This window comes from Falco punctatus, assembly GCF_963210335.1.
Source record: "Falco punctatus genome assembly, chromosome: 14".
Lineage (NCBI taxonomy): Eukaryota > Metazoa > Chordata > Aves > Falconiformes > Falconidae > Falco > Falco punctatus.
The window spans coordinates 20,372,618-20,391,462 of NC_137594.1; the positions used below are offsets into that span (position 1 = coordinate 20,372,618).

At 36.7% G+C, this 18,845-nt stretch overlaps 1 protein-coding gene across 1 annotated transcript; it reads right to left on the reverse strand.

Moving 5' to 3' along the window:
* Positions 1–11,179: 11,179 nt before the first annotated feature.
* Positions 11,180–18,384, reverse strand: LOC308073216 (leukotriene B4 receptor 1-like). The gene has a single exon (XM_080411156.1). It carries the CDS (start codon positions 13,522–13,524, stop codon positions 12,514–12,516), a length of 1,011 nt encoding a protein of 336 aa, XP_080267282.1. The 5' UTR covers positions 13,525–18,384; the 3' UTR covers positions 11,180–12,513.
* Between the last annotated feature and the right edge of the window lie 461 nt (positions 18,385–18,845).

Sequence of the window (18,845 nt, forward strand, 5' to 3'; positions counted from 1 at the left end):
AAACTAGCATTAGATTTGCACACTTGTGTTTTTTATTGCAAATCTCATTACGCCTGTTGGTTTTATTTTTAGCCTCAAACTCTTACATTATGCAAATAGATTAGAATCTGCATTTTCAAGTTTTCATTTCTCAGTAGTGTTCACCATTTTCTTTTTTATAGAGACTTTGCTTATATATTAAAGATTTCCCTGCTTCTTTAATATACCTTATATATACTTTGATATACCTTAGTCAGGAAGGCTTTGTATGGTATTCACACTAAATTTGGCCAACATAATACTAATTTTTTTCTATTTCTACTACCCTGGCTGCTTGTAACTATTACATGAAATTTGAGCAAAAGGTGAAACAAGGATTCTACTGCCTATAGGTACAGATGTACAAACAAGCTACTACAGGGTGTGCTAGGGTGTGAACACATAGCACATCACATGCTCTGCAGAACTTGTCTGCAACCTGTTCCTTCTCTAGTTTATTATGTGCTATTACTACACAAAAGCGGACTTTATGATACTTTGCTAGCCAATAGGAACTTGTGTACAATAGATACATTTTCAGGCTAGGTGACCACACTGGGGCCTTCTTTCTTAAGATACAAAATCATTTCTTTCTGGGAGTTACAGCTTTTAAATATTTTTAGACAGTAGATACATCTCATATTTCAAAGACATGCACATGGCAATAGACTACACATGCAAAGACACGGTTGTAGATATCAGAAACACCATCAGGCAGAGTAAATACATCTTACAAAATTCTTCCAAAAGAAAAAAACCCTTGGAACTAGCTTTCTGGTTAGGAAGATTTTTATACTGTGGTTCCTCTGAAAATCAGAACATTCAGCACATGTTTAATTTTAAGCTTAGGAGTGGTCACATTAAAGTCAGTGAGAACAATAACGCACACAACAGTTATGCAGGAACAAATTCCTTGCACAATTAGGGATTTTCCTTCCTTTTATAACATATGCATTTGATTGACTTATAACTTTAGTAAAAAAAAGCTGTTTATCCTGTGAAAAAACATGACACTATATATGCAATCTCTCCCTGTATACAACAATGTACATGCATGAATACAGATGTGTGCACACAAACACAAACTGTTACTGTCCACTGATTGGTTCCTTGTGTTGATTGAGACCATTCATTAGCTCATTAAATCTTTTGTAAATATGTATCATCTTCTCCATATTCTAGTGAATATGCAAATATTGGAGGTTATAAAGTAAATAAATGCCAGAGGCAATGAGATACGTATGTTACATAGAACTGAAAGCTAAGTGAGAGTTGTGTGTCATTTGCAGCATCCGCCCAGTTCAACATACTGAGCAATAGGGTGAAAAACGGAGAGCTGAGAAGGCATGAACAAAACATCAGCAAAACTAGATTCCCATTGGATTGTTTTTTCTAAATGCAATGATTCATAATGGGCAGTCAGACTTGGAGATGATGTTTACACTCCTGAAGAGAACTGTCCGTGATAAATACCTGAAACTAAGGTAATACCTGAGATTAATACACATGAGATTAATACAATTAATAATTGTAGACTGAGAAGGAAATCCACTTGTGTGGTCTTATAAGAGATGTAGCCTTCATCTTCTTTGGCTTCTCTGAAGTAGAAATTGCTCAAAATTAAACCCATCTACGAAAAATCTGTCCTGTACTATTGCGCTCATTACATCTAAATGGAAAATACACAACCAGACTGAAACATAATTTTAGAGGTCTGATGTTAAAACAACAATTCATGACACAGCATACCAGAAAATATACTTTCAGAAAGTAAAAATCAGGGATGATACAAGAGAGGTCTTTAATATATTAGTAATTTTAAAAATTAAAGCTTTTATTATCAGTGAAAAATGCTAGGCTTTGGAGCATATTTCTAATGTGTTACAAGTCTGGGTCTGCAATATTTTTTTTGTTCCAGCCTTAAACCAGAATAAAAATCACTCCTTTTGCTCTGTGGGCCTCTAAGGCATCTTAAGGCAGCCTCTGGACTCATTTCTAAAAGGAGGAGTTATATGTGATGGACTTAAACAACTACTTATGTATGAACCCTGTAAATGTAAGGAGTAATAACCTGGGATTCCAGTCTGACCTCTGAGACATGTTGAAATCAAATACCTGAAGAGTAGGTGTTCACTCTGAAGACTTGTTGTTTTTTAGTTTCTGCAAAATTATTTTTCCAGATAAAAGTTGCTAAAATTGCTTTGTGACTATATATTCCTTGCTTGTGTTTAAAAATTATTTAGAGACTTTGGCAATCAAAGGCTAAAACTTCTTCTTTAATTAAGATGTGGCAAGCTTTGCCTGTAAAGACAATTATTTATATACTTAATATATATTTATATACTTAATATATACTTTATATATACAACTCTTTGTTCATTCTAACTATACTGTGAGAAAATGTTAATTTTAACATTTTAGTGTAACTTTCTCTGTTATTATTTCTCCATTATTCTCAATTCAGGAAGCCACTTGCAAAAGCCTACTAAGTTTAATTCCGTACTAGTTTAAGATGTCCTTCCTGAAATACCAATTCTAGAAAAAGTCAGCAAATTCTTTTAATAATATAATTACCTGTGCTGTATGTTGATACTTTCGTTAGACCTATACTTCTCCATGGTAATATATCATTACAGTTTTCTAACTCTTACCCTGACACTTGTGTAGCCTTGGGTACCTCCTTTCACCTTCCATTTTCCTCTGTGTAAACTGGGAGTAATAATAGCACAGACTGGTGTCACAAACAGCCTCTGTCAGCTGTGCAGAGTGTTTTTGCTTGCATGCAGGTCATTGTGGCAGCAGCTGTAATCTGTTCTTACCTCTGGCTTACATTTTGAGAAATGATGGATTTTCTACGGAAATGTTTTATATTATACACAAAACTGAACTCTTTGTCCAGCACCATCAAGGATTTGAAGATTTTAGGAATGTGAATTCTACTCAGAAAAAACACAAACAGAATTCTTCTTCCAAGATACAGGTGATGTTGGGGCATTAAAAGGAGTGCCCTCCTGACCCCCAGCTTATATCCTCAGGCAGCAGATAGGGTTTACTTCATATCACTGCCTTAGCTTGTATAACTGGTCATAAAATTATAGTTTTAAAATTCCTGCAACACTATGTGTTACCATGAACACCTGCAGCCCTGGTTTCCATAGGCCAGTTATAAATTTAGTAGAGAAACAGTTCTTTACTTTCACTGCCTTTCTTACTATGGCTTCCCTCTATTTTCTTGTTGATTGAATGGAATTGCCAAAGAGGCAATTTACCATTTCCTGAGCCTGTTTTTATGCAAGTTAAAATCCTTCTTCCTTAAAAAAAAAAAAAAAAAAAGTATTTTAATGCTGTATTGGTTTATTTGTTATCATGTAATCATTAATTACACATCCAGAGTTAGCGTTTAAACAACAGATTTCAGAGATAGATAATTAACTGTTCAAAACAGTTCATGATGTTATAGAAAACAAGGTAAATCCTTAGGTTTTCCTGCCATTGGATACTTCAGTAATTCCTATTCCTATAATACAGCTCTTTGAAAAACTAAATAAACTGTAATATTAATCAAAATATGGGAAATTGCTAGTTTAAGAAGCTAATATTTATCTTTTGATTCAGACAAATCAAATTGGGTTTCTTTTTTTTTTTTTGTGGTCCACCTTACAGAAAAATACTTATCTGGGGCATGTTTCCATGGCACAGTTACAATCTATACCAGCCAACAGAGACACCATCACACTTCTTAAACAGGAATGATGGTGAGCCACTTTGCATGTGGGAAGGGGAAGAAGTAGAAAGAAAAGGAAGTGGTTTTGGCTAAAGCAGCTAAGGTGAAAAGTAATTGCCTGAAAGCATGAAAGTATTCCTAAGCTTATCAATGCCACTCTCTGTGTATTTCATTTTGCCTGTAAATTTAGAAAATGAGAAGGGATTTCCTCAGCATACAAAAAGTAATGGCAAAGTAATTTGGAGGTGTATCTGTTCGCCGTTGTCTCACTATGCTACTCCAACGTGCTGAAAAAGAGCTAGAAATGAGTACCCCTGAAATCAAATGCACTGCTGCTGCGCTGGGAGGTCTGGCAGAGGGTGACCCCTGGCCTGGGGTAGCAGGGTCCCACCTCCTTCAGAAATGGTGTTTCCAAGCTGCCATAAAGATTTAGGAACTAAGCTACTACAAGAGCAGCTGAAGCACAGAAAGGGGTGTTATCTCCTCTAATGTAAGGAGGAATGTCTGTGTGTGTGAGGAAACTGTAAACCAGACCATGCTGTCAGGTCAGCTCAGGCTAGAAGTCTGCTCATCTCTTGCAGCTCCCTCACCTACTGGTAAAAAAGGCGGGAGAATGCTCTGTGGGATCTTAAACTGTTTCATTCCCTTTGATGTAGCTTAATGCATGTGGATAACACCAGTAATTTAAAACATTAAAATAACATCACTACTTCTCTGTGAAACTATCAGTGTGCCTAAAACTATTTATGTGCTCAAGTTTATATAAAAACAAGGAAACAAGAATTTTATAGCTAATGCAATATGAATTTGATGCTTGGGAAATGCATCATTATGTTTTCAAACACATACCAAGCATTTTTGCCTTTTTGCTGTTGTGCTCTGGATGCTAAATATTTAACTTCATTCAACCAATGGCATTCACCTGAATGAAATGAAAGATCGTATCACATGGCCAATTAGACAGTTACACTGGGTTATTTAATCATCTGGTTAACTCCAGTTAAAGTTCAGTGATCCAAAGCAGGTGAAATTCTCAGTGCAGTTTGTGATAACATCTTTGTGATCAGAACAGTGTACGCTCTCCTAGCTCTTTCACCCATAGAATTTGCATGTGTTTCCAATGGTGAAAAGTTAGGACTTAATTTTCTGTAGCTCAGAGGAAGCAAAGTATCTTGCTGTTTTTCAAACACTCTTGGTAAGTCTTGAAAACTTAAGGAAAGAAAAAGGGTTAGATGTAGGAAAAAACCTCCGAAGTTCTTACATTAAACTTCTTCAGATGCAATATTAATTTTACAAGGATTGTAAATACCAGTGAAAAAGTGAAATGTTAAAAGGCAAAAACAACGTAATTTTTTATTTGAGGCTCCCCTTCTTTATACAAAGTTGCTCAACTTAAGCCATTACATAAAATGGCATGTGATAATAAAATAACGTGGGCATTATTCTACAAATAATTTGCATTATCCTGTTCTTATTCTTTAGTGTTTTCATTGGTGATGAGAAGCTATCAGGTCCCTAAGTGCACTAATAACCCTTATTGACCCTGATTAGCTACCCCTGGGGTCTCCATGGCACAGACCCTGCCTATAGGTCCCAGAGTTCAGCCCCTGCTTGAGCCAGACTGCTGGAGTGCCTGTTTTGAATTCTGCCACAGCCATGCTGGTGCTTGGCCATGTACCTTGTTGATACAGGCCCTGACCTATGGACTGACTTCCCAGCTTGCCCTCAGCCCTGACCAACCCCTGTGGTCCCGCTTGGTGGTCACCGGGCTGTATTTGATGCTGGTTATTCTCGATGGACCTGATCCTGACCCTGATGTACACACTGACACCTTGGCTTGAGAACTGGACCAGCCCTGACTGCATAACAACAAACAACAGGAGCCCTACGTGAATGCACAGAGAAAGCAAATCTTCAGTTTTCATGTTACTTTAGTCACCACAGAGCAATAAGGTGTGTAACGTGAAATGGCTGGGTTTTAGTGTAATATACAATGCAAGGCTTGGGGTAGAATGGATATGTACGGAAAGATGGGTAGAACCCTTCAGTTCTTGAGCTCTTCTTCCTAGAAGTGCCTACGAGTAGTCCTTCGGCAAAAGCAGTTTCTTCTGATTCTGATCAGAAGTAGGTTTTTTAAAAGTAGGATTAATCAATTAGTATAATGCTAATCAACGTGACAAATGTAAGAGGATTAAGCCAAGCCATGTTCATAGACAGAGTCTAAAAGCATTACATACAGAAACTAAACATTGCCATAGAGAAAAGGGAATTTGGAATGAAATCGCTGTTTTCTGCTTTACTCTTAACATTTCTCCTTTCATCTTACAGACAAAGCTTTCGTGATTTTCTTATCATGGACACCTTCAAGACTGCAAAAAACTATTCCTAATTTTACCACAATGAAGCCAAGACCTCTTGAAACTTTTTGAGAGCACATCAAAACTACCAAGAGCCTAGAAATCAATACTACCACCTGGGATGAGACATGAGCTATGTAAGTTCAAGAATCGGGGTCTAGCTCAACACGCTTATTGATGCTTGTCAGGGGGAAGAAAAAAGTTGTTTTCAGCATAGGTTTTTCTCAAATTGGCATGAGGTAATTATCCTCTGTCACAAATTCTCAGCCTGCCTAATTTACGCAATGTTTTAAATAATGTGGGCTTGGGTTCCTGGAAAGTAGGGAAAGAATCAACTAGATCACTCTGAAATGAACAGAACTTGGATACTTAACATACTGTTGTGGTTTTTTGTGTACCTTTCTGTCCCAGTGACCTGAACCTTAAAATATGGTTCACAACTGAAACAATAAACAAAGTACTTGCATGGTTGTTCCAGTGACTTAAGCCTAACTTTTTAAAATAGAAGAGCCACATGGTGGCAGGAGAGAACAAGCATGTACAAAAATTGCTCTGCTAAACACTTCATTTCAACTACATAACACTCCCTCCTACAGCATGACTAATGGTTGGTTTGTGGCTATATTTTTAAGTCTAACGGCACAAACATAAATCATTAGTTATAACGTGTAAAAAAAAATACCTACGACTTTTAAGTTTCTGACACTACTCATCAAGTTCAATAGGGAATTACACAGCGAATGTTAATATTACAATAATTGTTGAAGTTACGTAGTACAGTTAAGACATGGAATCTGGAGCATGTTTTGAGATTGCCTACACTGCCACATCTTACCATAGCATGAGGTGTCAATGACTAGAAGTGAACTTCACATAGCTATTTTCCTATTGTCACTTTAATGGTGACACTACCAGGTTAGTAACAGGCCATAAATGATACTTCAAATCTGAAAATGAAATATTTAGCCCTTCTTTTTTTATGTAATATGCCACACTATGAATAGGTCTGCTATACAAAAATGAAAAGTCAGATTTTTCACTAAATCTACTAAGTCCAAACTACTTATCCTCTGATTTAAGACCATCTGGACATATGGACATCCATAATTACAACACACTAATGTTTCTAGACATCTCAGTACCGTTAGCACTGTTTTCTAGTTAATAGTCAATGGAAATAGTAATGTACTTAGTTGGAGACACTGTTAGTACTTACACAATTGCAGCCAAAACTGGAGTGCAAGCTTTGCAATCAGGATGTTCAGGTAGCTGCTTTCTATTAAATTAAGAATAAGTGGATTTTGCAGCTGTAGCAGCTGTATAATCTTGCTAAGTTAAGAGTCGTGACTGTTTAACCTGTACTAAAAGACTTTATAGCATCCTTTCCATTAATTCCATCACTTAAATCACTGACTTCACACATTCCATAAAAACAATTCTCTTCTATTCTGAACCTTTTTTCAACTGAAATGAATCTAGTTTAAAACTTAAATGAATCCTTACTAAGAACTATTAGCAAAACTTTTAAAATAATTGATTTAAGGGGAAAGAAGACACCAAGGCATCAAATAGCATATGATTCTATTATCTCCCTACCTATCAGTGCAAGAATTTTCTTAGTATTGTAAACAGTGTTGTAAAGTTTATGAAATCTTAGTGGCCACCATCATAGTCCTGGTCACACCCAACTCCTAGTGCTAACGGAAGCAGCATAAGACACCCTGTCAGAGTACAGGGTTATGTCTCTCTAAACTGTGTTTTATTGGATTTTTTTCTCTAACCTGTTAACAACCAGTGGAGATCTAGCTGGGGAGTCTTCTTATAAAGAACTGTTCTGACAAGAAATAATTTCCAGAAACCTGAAACTGCCTTCCAACAGAATAGTTCTCACTTCCCTCTCTGTTCACTTTGTATATTCCATTTTCACAGCTGAACTTCTCAATTTCATACTAAAGTCATTTTCTTTTTAATAACCTTAAGTGACTTATTTCTCACTTCCTTTTCCACTCCAATCCAATCTAAATTTTTTCCTTACTCTCCCCTTTTCCTGATACTTGCAGAAAAGGAAGTAATACAAGAGTTGTAGCATATACAACCAAAGAAAAACTTCACCATTGTTAGTATTTGCTAATTCCACTTATAAATCTTCTGAAATATTTATTATGGATCAGATTCTTAAGAATTTGTGTGCCTATGTTGTCTCCATGCCATCTGTTAGCTTCCAGGTTCTTTTATTCCTTTCACCCAAGTCCTGCATGCAAATCTTTTTTCTAATCCTGTTAATAGTGATCCTAAGAGTTCCAGAGCTGTAGTCTTAACTGTCTTTAAAATGTCTGTTAACTTTTGCTCTACTTGTTCCTAGACAATGATCTGTTGGTTTTGTTACAGAAAAAAAAAAATATATTTTTTTTAGTATAATGCAATTGCCCTGTTTCTGCCTGCAAATAAGGAACTCTGTGACTTCCCTTATGTTACTTTTTAAATTACAAGTTGCCTCTAAATATGCACAAAGTTCCACTGCTTTATTCCAGACCTCTGTAATAACTATTTTACCACGATGCTTACAGGAAACTTTTGATGTCAGCAGGCAACAATAAGACTGATACTTTTTCTTTGTGTTCTTTTTTTATCCTTCTTGTATATTGGCTATGTATGAACTAAAAATACTTCAGAGTCTCCTTCAATCCCATTAATACAGCATGAATTCACTTTATGCAGCATGATTCTACAGCAGTACACATAATAAATTCCTGATGTATACCCATGGAATGTTCACAGCAAGTTTCAGGCTGGGTAAGACTTTAATGTTAGAAGATTATTAATTTTTGCAAACATGAGAAATTCAAACCATCTGATCACCTCCTAGTACTCGGTGTTCTAAGAAATGTTGCACTGATTTGACATAATGTTCCCTGTACTTCAGTGTAATCTGAGGTGATTTCACTCAGGTGACTGAAGCGGCCCTCTCTTAGCTCAGCCTTCCTCCATGCTGTGTCATGAGAAATAGCCAGACACTGAAACTACAGACAGACTTCATAAACAAGTACAGAAAAGTTAGGAACTAAAAAAAAATAACAGGAACTCACATGAGACGAAACCTCATTTTCCTCAGAAGGGTACGAGTGTCTCAGGAGTTACTAGTAAGACTGCTCGCACCTCCAAGTCACTGCTTTGAACTAGCCTGAACAATCGAGGAAAGTCTTTGCTTTCTATCGATCTTCCAATATAATCTATAAGATGGTTATGTAATGTAGTCAACAAGAAGCATGTAGTATCGCTATCTTAAGATGCAGCATTTTGGACCAAATCTACGCTAGGTCTTAGGTTTGGCTGGGATTCAGTGCTTTAGGAGATGAGAATATCCACAGTCCATTGGCTGAATGGGCCCTTTGGAAGCCCTGTAGTTTTATGATAGAGCACGTTAGCACAGATGATGTGGTAAATCTCACTACATTGATAGGCTGGATATATACCTGTCAAAGGACACAGCAGTCAAACATGTCACCAGCTTATATTTCTACACTGACTCATATGAGCCCAGTTACATTACGGCTGTGCTGCCAAAAATAGTGGGGTTTTATCTGTGCATACCAACGTTTGCAAGAATTAACTGTATTTGCTCTGTAGAAAAGTGAAATTAGGTAAAGTTGCTGTTTTAGCATCTTATACCACTCCTCAAACAGTCTTCCAAGGAAACATAGTTCTTAAAAATGACTGACTACCGCAGGCAGCCACCCAAGGCCATTAATATGGACAGAAGTTCCTAGCTCCTTGATGGGATTAATGTTTTACAAGTATTCAGTACTGCAGCTGCAGGTAAAAAGCAGTGGAGAAAATGTGAGAACTGAATATTGAGGCAGAAAATTCATGCTATCTACTGTCAAAGCACAAAAGTTGAATATAGCTAATGTGCTGCTTTTTATTCTGTTGACCATAAGAAACAGTCTCATTGTTTAGTTAACTTAGTTTAGGTCTCTATACTAAGTATTGTAATTCCAGTGGAAGAGCAGCACCTGGTAGTAAATGATTTGGAATCCTCAGAGTAACAGCTTTCAATTCAAAACTGCCTTAACTAATATTTCATTATTCCCTAGAATGTATTTACTGATATACTGATGTTACTAGTTCTGTTTTTAACGGTGCTGAATGCTGGGCAGGATGCGGCCTCAGCAGCAAAGTTCCCTTGTCTGTGAGTGACAGGATCAAAAGAAAAAAGGTCTGACTCACTATTCCTTATCCATCGATCTAAAAACCAAATGAAACCCAAACACCACTGCAGTAGGCAGTATTGCACAGAGTATATATCTGGTCACTGATCCCTTTACAGTCTGTCCAGGGTTTGGCATAGCTGAGCATAAGGCACTTACTCTGCAGCCAGTGCTCCCCAAAGGCTTGTTGTATAGCAAATGGCACAAAAAAAGACGGCTTCGTTCATGAGATAGGTGATACACTCCCCGAGATGGTTAAGGATTTAACCTAATTCCTAATAAGAAGGTTGATTACACCTAGGTGTAGGGCACAGACTGATAGAAAGGAAAATTCTGGTCAGGTAGCTTGTACTAAAGTTTGTCTGGGTCTTTTCCCAACCTGTAAGTTGTGAAATGTTTGGCTCTTTGCGGCCTAGAACTCTGGTTCAGTTGCAGAAGTGTTCATATGCTTACTATCTCCTCATTTGTTCTGTGTGGTTGAACAGTGAGTGGCTCCTATCTCAAGAACATATTGGGAAACACAGCTTCACTTTTTTATGCTGTAGATAACTAAAGTTGCTGCCTTTATTGTAAGGTGATGCCACATTGCTATAGCAAATATACTAATAGCAATTACAGGGCCATTTGAGGGGTGAAAAAAGAGTGGTAGGTGGATGGGGTAAAGTCTAAGGGATTTCATCTGCTGCTTACTCTTTGTTGCAAATAAGGCCTGGCTAAAGTTTTATTTACGTCAATTTTAGTGAAGGAGTCCTATTGATGGAAAGCCTTCTGCCATGTGGACTTTTTTCCTATTAAGAAAAAAAAAAATTAATAATAAGCAGGAATAACAAATACATATGCAAATTTTAGAAAAATATTCTTCCATCAGCAGGTAAGGATTTTACTGCCCCGTGTTTATTTCCATTTACAAGCTAAATTAATACAACTCAAATATCCTTAGCTGTTACATAACTGGATTTTTAAAATTAAGTTCTAGCTAGTATTTGTAATTGCTTTGTAAAGATAAGTAACATGCCCATTTAGCAGCTCTCCAGAACAACGTACAGGAAATTACAGTATGTTTCTTAGTAATCAGTAGTTATTTTGATCTTATTACGAATTATTGACTTAAAAATAAGCAAGAAGCATAAAAAATGTTAGGCATAACTGAAAAAAAAACTTCAAAGGCAAACACTTGATGCCATGCAGTTTTTCCACATTGAGTTTGCACACATGCACAAAACTAAAATAAAGTTCTTGCAAGTGCTAAATTTATTGGTTTCTTATGGTGAAGTCTATTCTATTCTACAAGAAAAGAAAAAGAAAAGAATGCTTTTATTTGGAAGGTGAAGTTCTTATGATATTAGACACTTTGTGTCACTACCATAATTTTCTTACACATAAAAATAGTATCAAGGATCTCTCCTTCCCTCCCAGCAGAGCCTAATCCAATTCCTCCATAATGTAATAGACATCTTGGAAACTTTGAGGATACCCATAGTATGTATATTTAATATATCAATAGTTTGCCACTGAAGTATGCAATGTATGTGACATCAAATATAGCATGAAGGCTGTAACTATGTTTGTCATACAACACAATTCTTGTACCTCCTGATTTTTTCTGAAGAGGCATGTCACAGTTCACATTCTACTTGTTAAAACCTATTAGCAAAAGAGAATTCAGCAAATGAGCCTAACTGTGTAAACAACCCTTATTACTTTCAAACCTAAATAAAGCAATGAATAAAAATAGCTTTATATTTTCCATCTACTCAAAGTTTTATGTGTTATTAATGTACTTGAAAACCATTCTTACCCATATCAAGAATTTCAGTATGCTCTCTTAAAACTTTAGATTACATAAGGATTTTTGAACAGCTAACATCTTTTTCTGAAGAAAAACTTAGTTTTAAACTTTGAAAGCTTCTGTGGTCCACATATGGTCCTTTTCTGTTTTCTGCACACAGACATTTTAGAAATGACTAATAATTTTAATGGAAAGTACAAGTGCTAGTTTCATGATCTGCATATTAACTTAGGAACTGAACTTGGCTGTCAATGCCAATTGTTTTATAACACACAAAACAAACCTTAAAATCTTTTACCTGGCTCTAGCTTTACCCAGACTGCTTAGTAAACAAAACTGAGAGTACGAGGAGAAAGGACTAATGAAGGCATGATGCAGAATCACATTATTCACTAAATCTATTCACAAAGTTCCCTGTTAAAGATTTTCTGTGCTTGCTAAAGTTTCTTCTTGTTTGGTTGCACCCAAACTTTTTTTCTTGTCTTCCTCTGTTATAGTCTGACTCATCTGTTCGAACAGCTTCGATATCTTGGCAAATCTCAGGTGGTTCTGAAATTTTTGGGCAGCAAAAGCATAAAGTAGAGGGTTAATACAGCTACTGATGAATACAAGTGCACCAGAGATGTACACTCCTCTGCCTACAATTTCATCCAGTGCCAAAGACAGTTCCTTGTTAGAGAGTTCTATCTGAATTGAAATAATATCTAGGATGTTAAAGAGATGATGAGGGAACCAGCATAAAATGAATGCCACCACAATGCTGGCAATGAGCCGTTCTGATCGCTGCTTAGATTGGTAAGTCATTCTGCTTATTCTTCTTGCAACACACACGTAACACGTGCAAATAATTAAAAAAGGGATTACAAAACCTGCAAGAGTCTCCAGCAAAAGATATGACACTTTCTGTCTGTTAGAAGAGTAGTTACGACATGTGCATAGTAGTCGACCGTTCGTTTCTTCCGTCTCTTGAAATGGAATGACAGAAATGCCAAAAGTAATAGACAGGAACCAAATGAGGAACATGATTAAAGAAATTTTTTCTTTTGTTTTGTATCTTTGAATTGTGAAAGGGTAAAACACAGCCATTAACCGCTCCAAGCTCAGTGCTGTAATTAGAAATATACTCGCATACATGCTGCAGTAAATAATGAAAACCAGTATTTTGCAGAAGATGACTCCAAAAACCCATGAGTCAGCAAAGGAGTAAATCCAGACTGGTAAAGTAATCAGCACAAGGACATCCGCAATGGCCAGATTTAAGATCAGCAGGACTGAAGGAGATACTTTCTTCATTTTTGTACAAACAGTCCAGATGACGATGCAATTTCCAGGGGTCCCAATAATAAACGACAAGCTCAGTATTATGCAGACTACTGACCGCACAATATTCCATGTTGAGTGGATACTGCTTTCCTCAGCTTGACTCATTCTGGAAATTATTCAGTTCTTCTCGGTTGCCAATATCCTCGGTGAGTTACACTCTGCTGTTATTCTGAAGGTGTTAGTGAACTACTCGAGAGAAAGTTCTCTAACTGACATTCTGCAGACTAATATGGCATTGAGCTCACATCCTAATGCTCACTCTTACAAACACTTGACCACATATGGCAGTTCCTGTTGTTTAGGAAGACTGTGCATTTTTGCATACAAAGCAAAAATAAAAATACAGCGCAGCACCTGACTTTACTTTTAGTTATACATCCGTCATACTTCAGCAGATTTTAAAGCACGTCGGTGGTCTTTCAAAAGTGTCCCTATTTAAAGAAGCTTGTTACGCTGTTAAAGTTACTGATCTAATCAACAGCTACGAGAAGAAAGAAACCTTCTTTATGCTGTTCTACTTGTTTTATGGTTAACTCCATATTTTATTTTATTCAAAGCCAAAAATAAGAGAGGTGGCAGATAAACCACAAATGTGCATTATATGTTTGATGTGAAATTCCATTCTAAAGCATAAAACTGCTGTGCTTACTGCCTTCATGTCGTCTTTTTTAATTCAGCAGAAAACGGTCAATCGTGCTTTAGAAATATGCTGGCATAAAGGAGCTCAACATTTGTCCTATAGCGAGACTGTACTGCTACAATAAAGTGGGTGGGAGTTGTATTTCTAATGCTCTGGGAAATTGCAGGCTTTTAGCCTAACAATAACCATCAAATATAGAGTTATAGGAGGAAATGCTCCATGACTGAGAGAAAAATTATTATTATGCTGTCCTCCTGCTGCGCCAGCAATGAGCTATGACTTTATCTACTAGAAAGTTTGGTAGTCAGTGCAGTATTCAATTCCTGTGTGAATCCTATATTCTTCAGTGTCTGGCCATGGAATATGAAAATATTTTGTTATCCTAATGTCAAAACATCTTTTAAAGTCAGTTTCTAAAAAGTTAAAGGAGGAACTAAAACAGCAGCACCAACAGAAATGTTTAAGTCACAGAAGTGAAACTGGAAGGGTATTTGCCATAAAAAGATGCACAGAAAAAAGGAGTTATGCATAGCTTTCTCTCTTCCCTAAGTATTGAGGCAGAATTTTACAAACCTGGCAAATGTAGTGCAGAATATTAAGTTGAAAAGTATCTTTCACCATGGAAAAAGGATTGCAACACCATCACCCTCAAATTAGTTTGCTTAGCTGGTTTTGATCTCATAAGAGTATAATGAGATTGAAAGCAAATCCAGAATAACTCCACTGAAGTCAAGTATTGTAACTTCAAAATACTATTTGTGTAATAAAGATTTACTTTGGATTTAATCTGATAATTCCAGTTGCTTTTATTTTTAACTACGTTTAATACAGATCGGGTAAAGGTAAAACCCAAACCAGTTGTTTGTATTCTAAGGGGAATTTCTGAAAACCACTTGACAAAAGCAAGTAATGAGAGGAAGTGCTGGGCAATGTCTCTTCTTCTAATGAAATCACCATTATCATCTATACAGAAATCATTATTTCTCCTGAAGTAACTTTGGAAGGGCTCTTGATTAATTTATTGCCAGTGGTATAGCTAGATTGAACTAAATTGCAGATTTTTATAGGAAAAAAAAATATTCAAGGAGAGATGCCTGGTACCTCCTGTTGCCCAATGCTACAGGGACAGGCAGGTTCTTTTAGGTAAAGTCTGAAACTAGATTGTGATTATTATATCACACACCAATTATTAGGCATTTGACCTGATCTGCAGAGGGCCCAGGTGACTAAAAGCCTAGGTAATTAAAGACTCTAGATAATAAGAAAGCTATACTGATTACTAGAAATTCTGCTTAACTGCAAGTTATGATAATTGCTAAAAATATTGTATAACAATAAGCTATGCTAACTGCTAGAAATTGTTGACAATCATAAGCTATGCTGATAATTATTTTTTTTATGTCATAATAAAGCTCTAAATGTAACTACAACCCTGTGGCCAGTCCTCATTCTATCAAGGATCCCTAAAAGTACCTGTATGTTCCTGTAGCATTGGGTGAAACCTCTGTAAGATTCTCCTCTATCAAACTTTAATTTCGGTGGCAAAGAGCAGTTGCCTGCACAACTATTGCTACCAGTATTAGTACAGTTCTAATCTGGTGGTGTACGGATCTGGTTGAACTTCTGAGGCATCTGTCCTTACATTTTTCGGAAACGTGTTTCTCTAGTTGAAGTTTGCTTGCCAGATGGCCTCTGCCTCTGGCTGTCTCTTTCATTATAACAAGAAAACAAATGAATCTCAGAACTGCAGCAACAGCCTGAGATTTCTCTTTCACAAAAGATCCCAGATAGGTGTTGAAATGCTAAGACTTCCTTGAGTAAGACTCTGAAGACAGGCTATTAGACTTAATATCACAGATATTAGAATTAACATTAGCTAGGGAGCGTGTTTCTGAAGAGATCTATGTGACTGTTGGATCACCATGAAAACTTCACAGTGTTTGTAAACTGTCTTTGATAATCTCTAAAAGTGTCTGACTTGTCAAATGTACACTAGTAGGACACAAGCTCTATGGGAAATTTGACAAATACTTCCATTAACATGGGGAGCAGCGTAGCATGTTCAACAACATGCTAAACACCACAGTGGCTGAACAACCGGTACTTTACTCATTCTAGTGACCAGATGTGGGTGGGGTTTTCAATGTATGAACATGCAGTTGGACTTCTGACCACATAAGCTCTGGTCTAATTCTATTAACAGCAGTGAAAAACAATTCAGTCATTAACATGAGAAACTTTCTGTTAAGTCTGTTACCTTTAGATTGGCAAATAACTTCTAAAAAAATTCCAAGCTCTAGAAGAAGTCTCGCTACTGCAAAAGAAACATTTTGAGCAGAATTTGCTTTGTCTTAAATATTAGGGGGGATTTCATTCATCCTTGAAATTACTTATTTTTCTTTGTATACATGCATGAGCCTCCCTCTGCTGGATGGTTTGTAATTTACACTGCTACTAAGATTTTCAGATAGTTGTGTTTGGACCATTAACTGTAAATTACAATTGATATTTCCAGCTTTTCCATATTTATTCTGAGAATCAGAATTTCACTTCAAGATGCTGAGAGCCTTTGGGCTAACAGCCTCTGCTCAAAATGCATTCACCCCTCCACGCAGTAAGAACATGCCTGTAATAGTTTACAGAGTAGCTGATGCATGGGAAATCCGTATCGTGTAACTTGTATGAATAGCTGTACCAAAAAGACTTTTAAAATCCTCTCTAATATTTGTCTTCAGAAGGAACCCCTGGATATTTACATAGTAAGTGATGGTACAATACTGATCACCAAGTATCACGTATCTGCTGAGGTGCTGGAAGCTGATGTTAGTAACCCTGTTTGCCTGCTAAAGCCGAAGGGAGGAAGTCACTAGTCTAAACCCCTTAGTTCTTCAGCCATTGAAGCAGGCTTGGTATAGCTATCTTACAACAAACTCAGTTGAATGGTGCTATTAATGACAGTGTGAAAATGGCACATTTTGCCTTGATCAGAGAATTATAAGCTAGTTCATAGCTGATGTAAATGTTGCCTTCTTGATTACAGGAGGGTCTCTGATATAAATGGGATCTCATGGTGGTGCACAACAGCTAAAAATGTCTCTGCTTTGCAACTACTGCAAAGGAAAGTGCAGTGCAGGAAAAGACACATACCAGACATTTCTAAGCTCTTGCAAACACTGTTTGTGACAGCAGCCCATGAGGTAGCAAGTACAAATGGGAACACTCTCAGTGCTTCTTTATCACCAGAGAAAACAACTTGGTGAAGAGTTACCCTGGGATCAGTTCCAGAACGTAATAAAAGATGTGTACCTTGCACTACAAATAGAAAGTTTGAAACATTCTGTGCCATGTGCATTGTTGTTAATCACTCTTCTAATAATATTACAAAATGATACCCCTTACCCAGGTCAGTAGCAAATAATGCCAGTTTCACACAACTGGCCACAGAAAAGACTTCCTGTTTGTTATGTTCCAGGAAAACTGTTTTAGAACTTGTGATAGAAGGAGTGCTTACAAGGCATCTCTTGTATGTGCATCAACACATGCTTACATATTGGTACCTTTCTTACCCTAATAGAATGATCACAGACAATCAAAACATGTTTCCAGCAGTTGTGAAACTATTCCAAGTATATGGTGAAATATTTTCCTTGTACAGACATACTAGGTTCATGAGAGTAGAGTTGCTAATTAAGATAGTGGTGAACTGTATTTATAATTCTGACTATAAGCAGGAATATGAATAAGAATATACAGAGATTATGGAAAAACTTAAAAATATCTTTTCTCAACATTATGATGAAAATATATAGTTTTAACTTTCTGTTATTCATAGTACAAGCTTTCAAGCAGTAAACATACAGATTTGTTACAATTTATTGTGAGACTTTGGCCTGTTCTAAATCAGTTATCACTAAGTTGCTTGCTATTTGTATGTACACAAACTGTCACTAGCCAAAACCCTCACATATACAAGCATATCTGGCACCGCAATTGCTCCTGGGTTTATCAAATCCACTGTTTATGTCCTCTTCCTTTTGAGTAATAAATTACTGATGACAAATACTGCTTGGATGATTTTCTGCCAAATGTTACTTGATTTTTCTTTACTGTTTAGCTAGACCTACTGCCATTCCCACCTCGTTTGATGGGATTGCATTATATTACTATAGGATCAATTACTCTTTTTGTTATTCAGCAATGTAATGGAAGAAAGTCTTTAGCATTGCATCTTTTAATGAAGGAGCTGTGATTTTAAAATGCCTTGCCATGCATGTGCTGCAGCAACAGGTGGTAGCTGTTGTTTTGCATGTAAACCAGGCATACACTATTTACTATGGCATGGTAGGTAAAAGGATTACATGGTAGGTAAAAGGATCTGCCAATGTAGTTATGTATTTTCAGCACAGGGAGGCACTGGGGAACCATCTGTCGGTTTTTTGGCTCAGACTGCAGGCCACGGCAGTGTAGCCGTGGTGCACCATGTTCAGGGCAGAGACCCACAGAACTCATTCTGTCACATAAGGAGGTTAGATGGTTCCAACTTATATGTCAATATTGTTTCTCATTTATTGACAACTTTTAGATAAAAATCACAATGTCTTTCCCATCTTGCATATCATGCTATTTTCTAAATACTCATATTTATAGCTCTCTTAGTTCTGCTTTGATATATGTGCATTTCCAATGTTATATTCTGCTGTAACTAATACAATAAGGGCAGCACCTTGCACAACAAAAATAACTTGGAATCTGATTTAATTTTCTATGCCTCTGAAGTAGCAAAGTT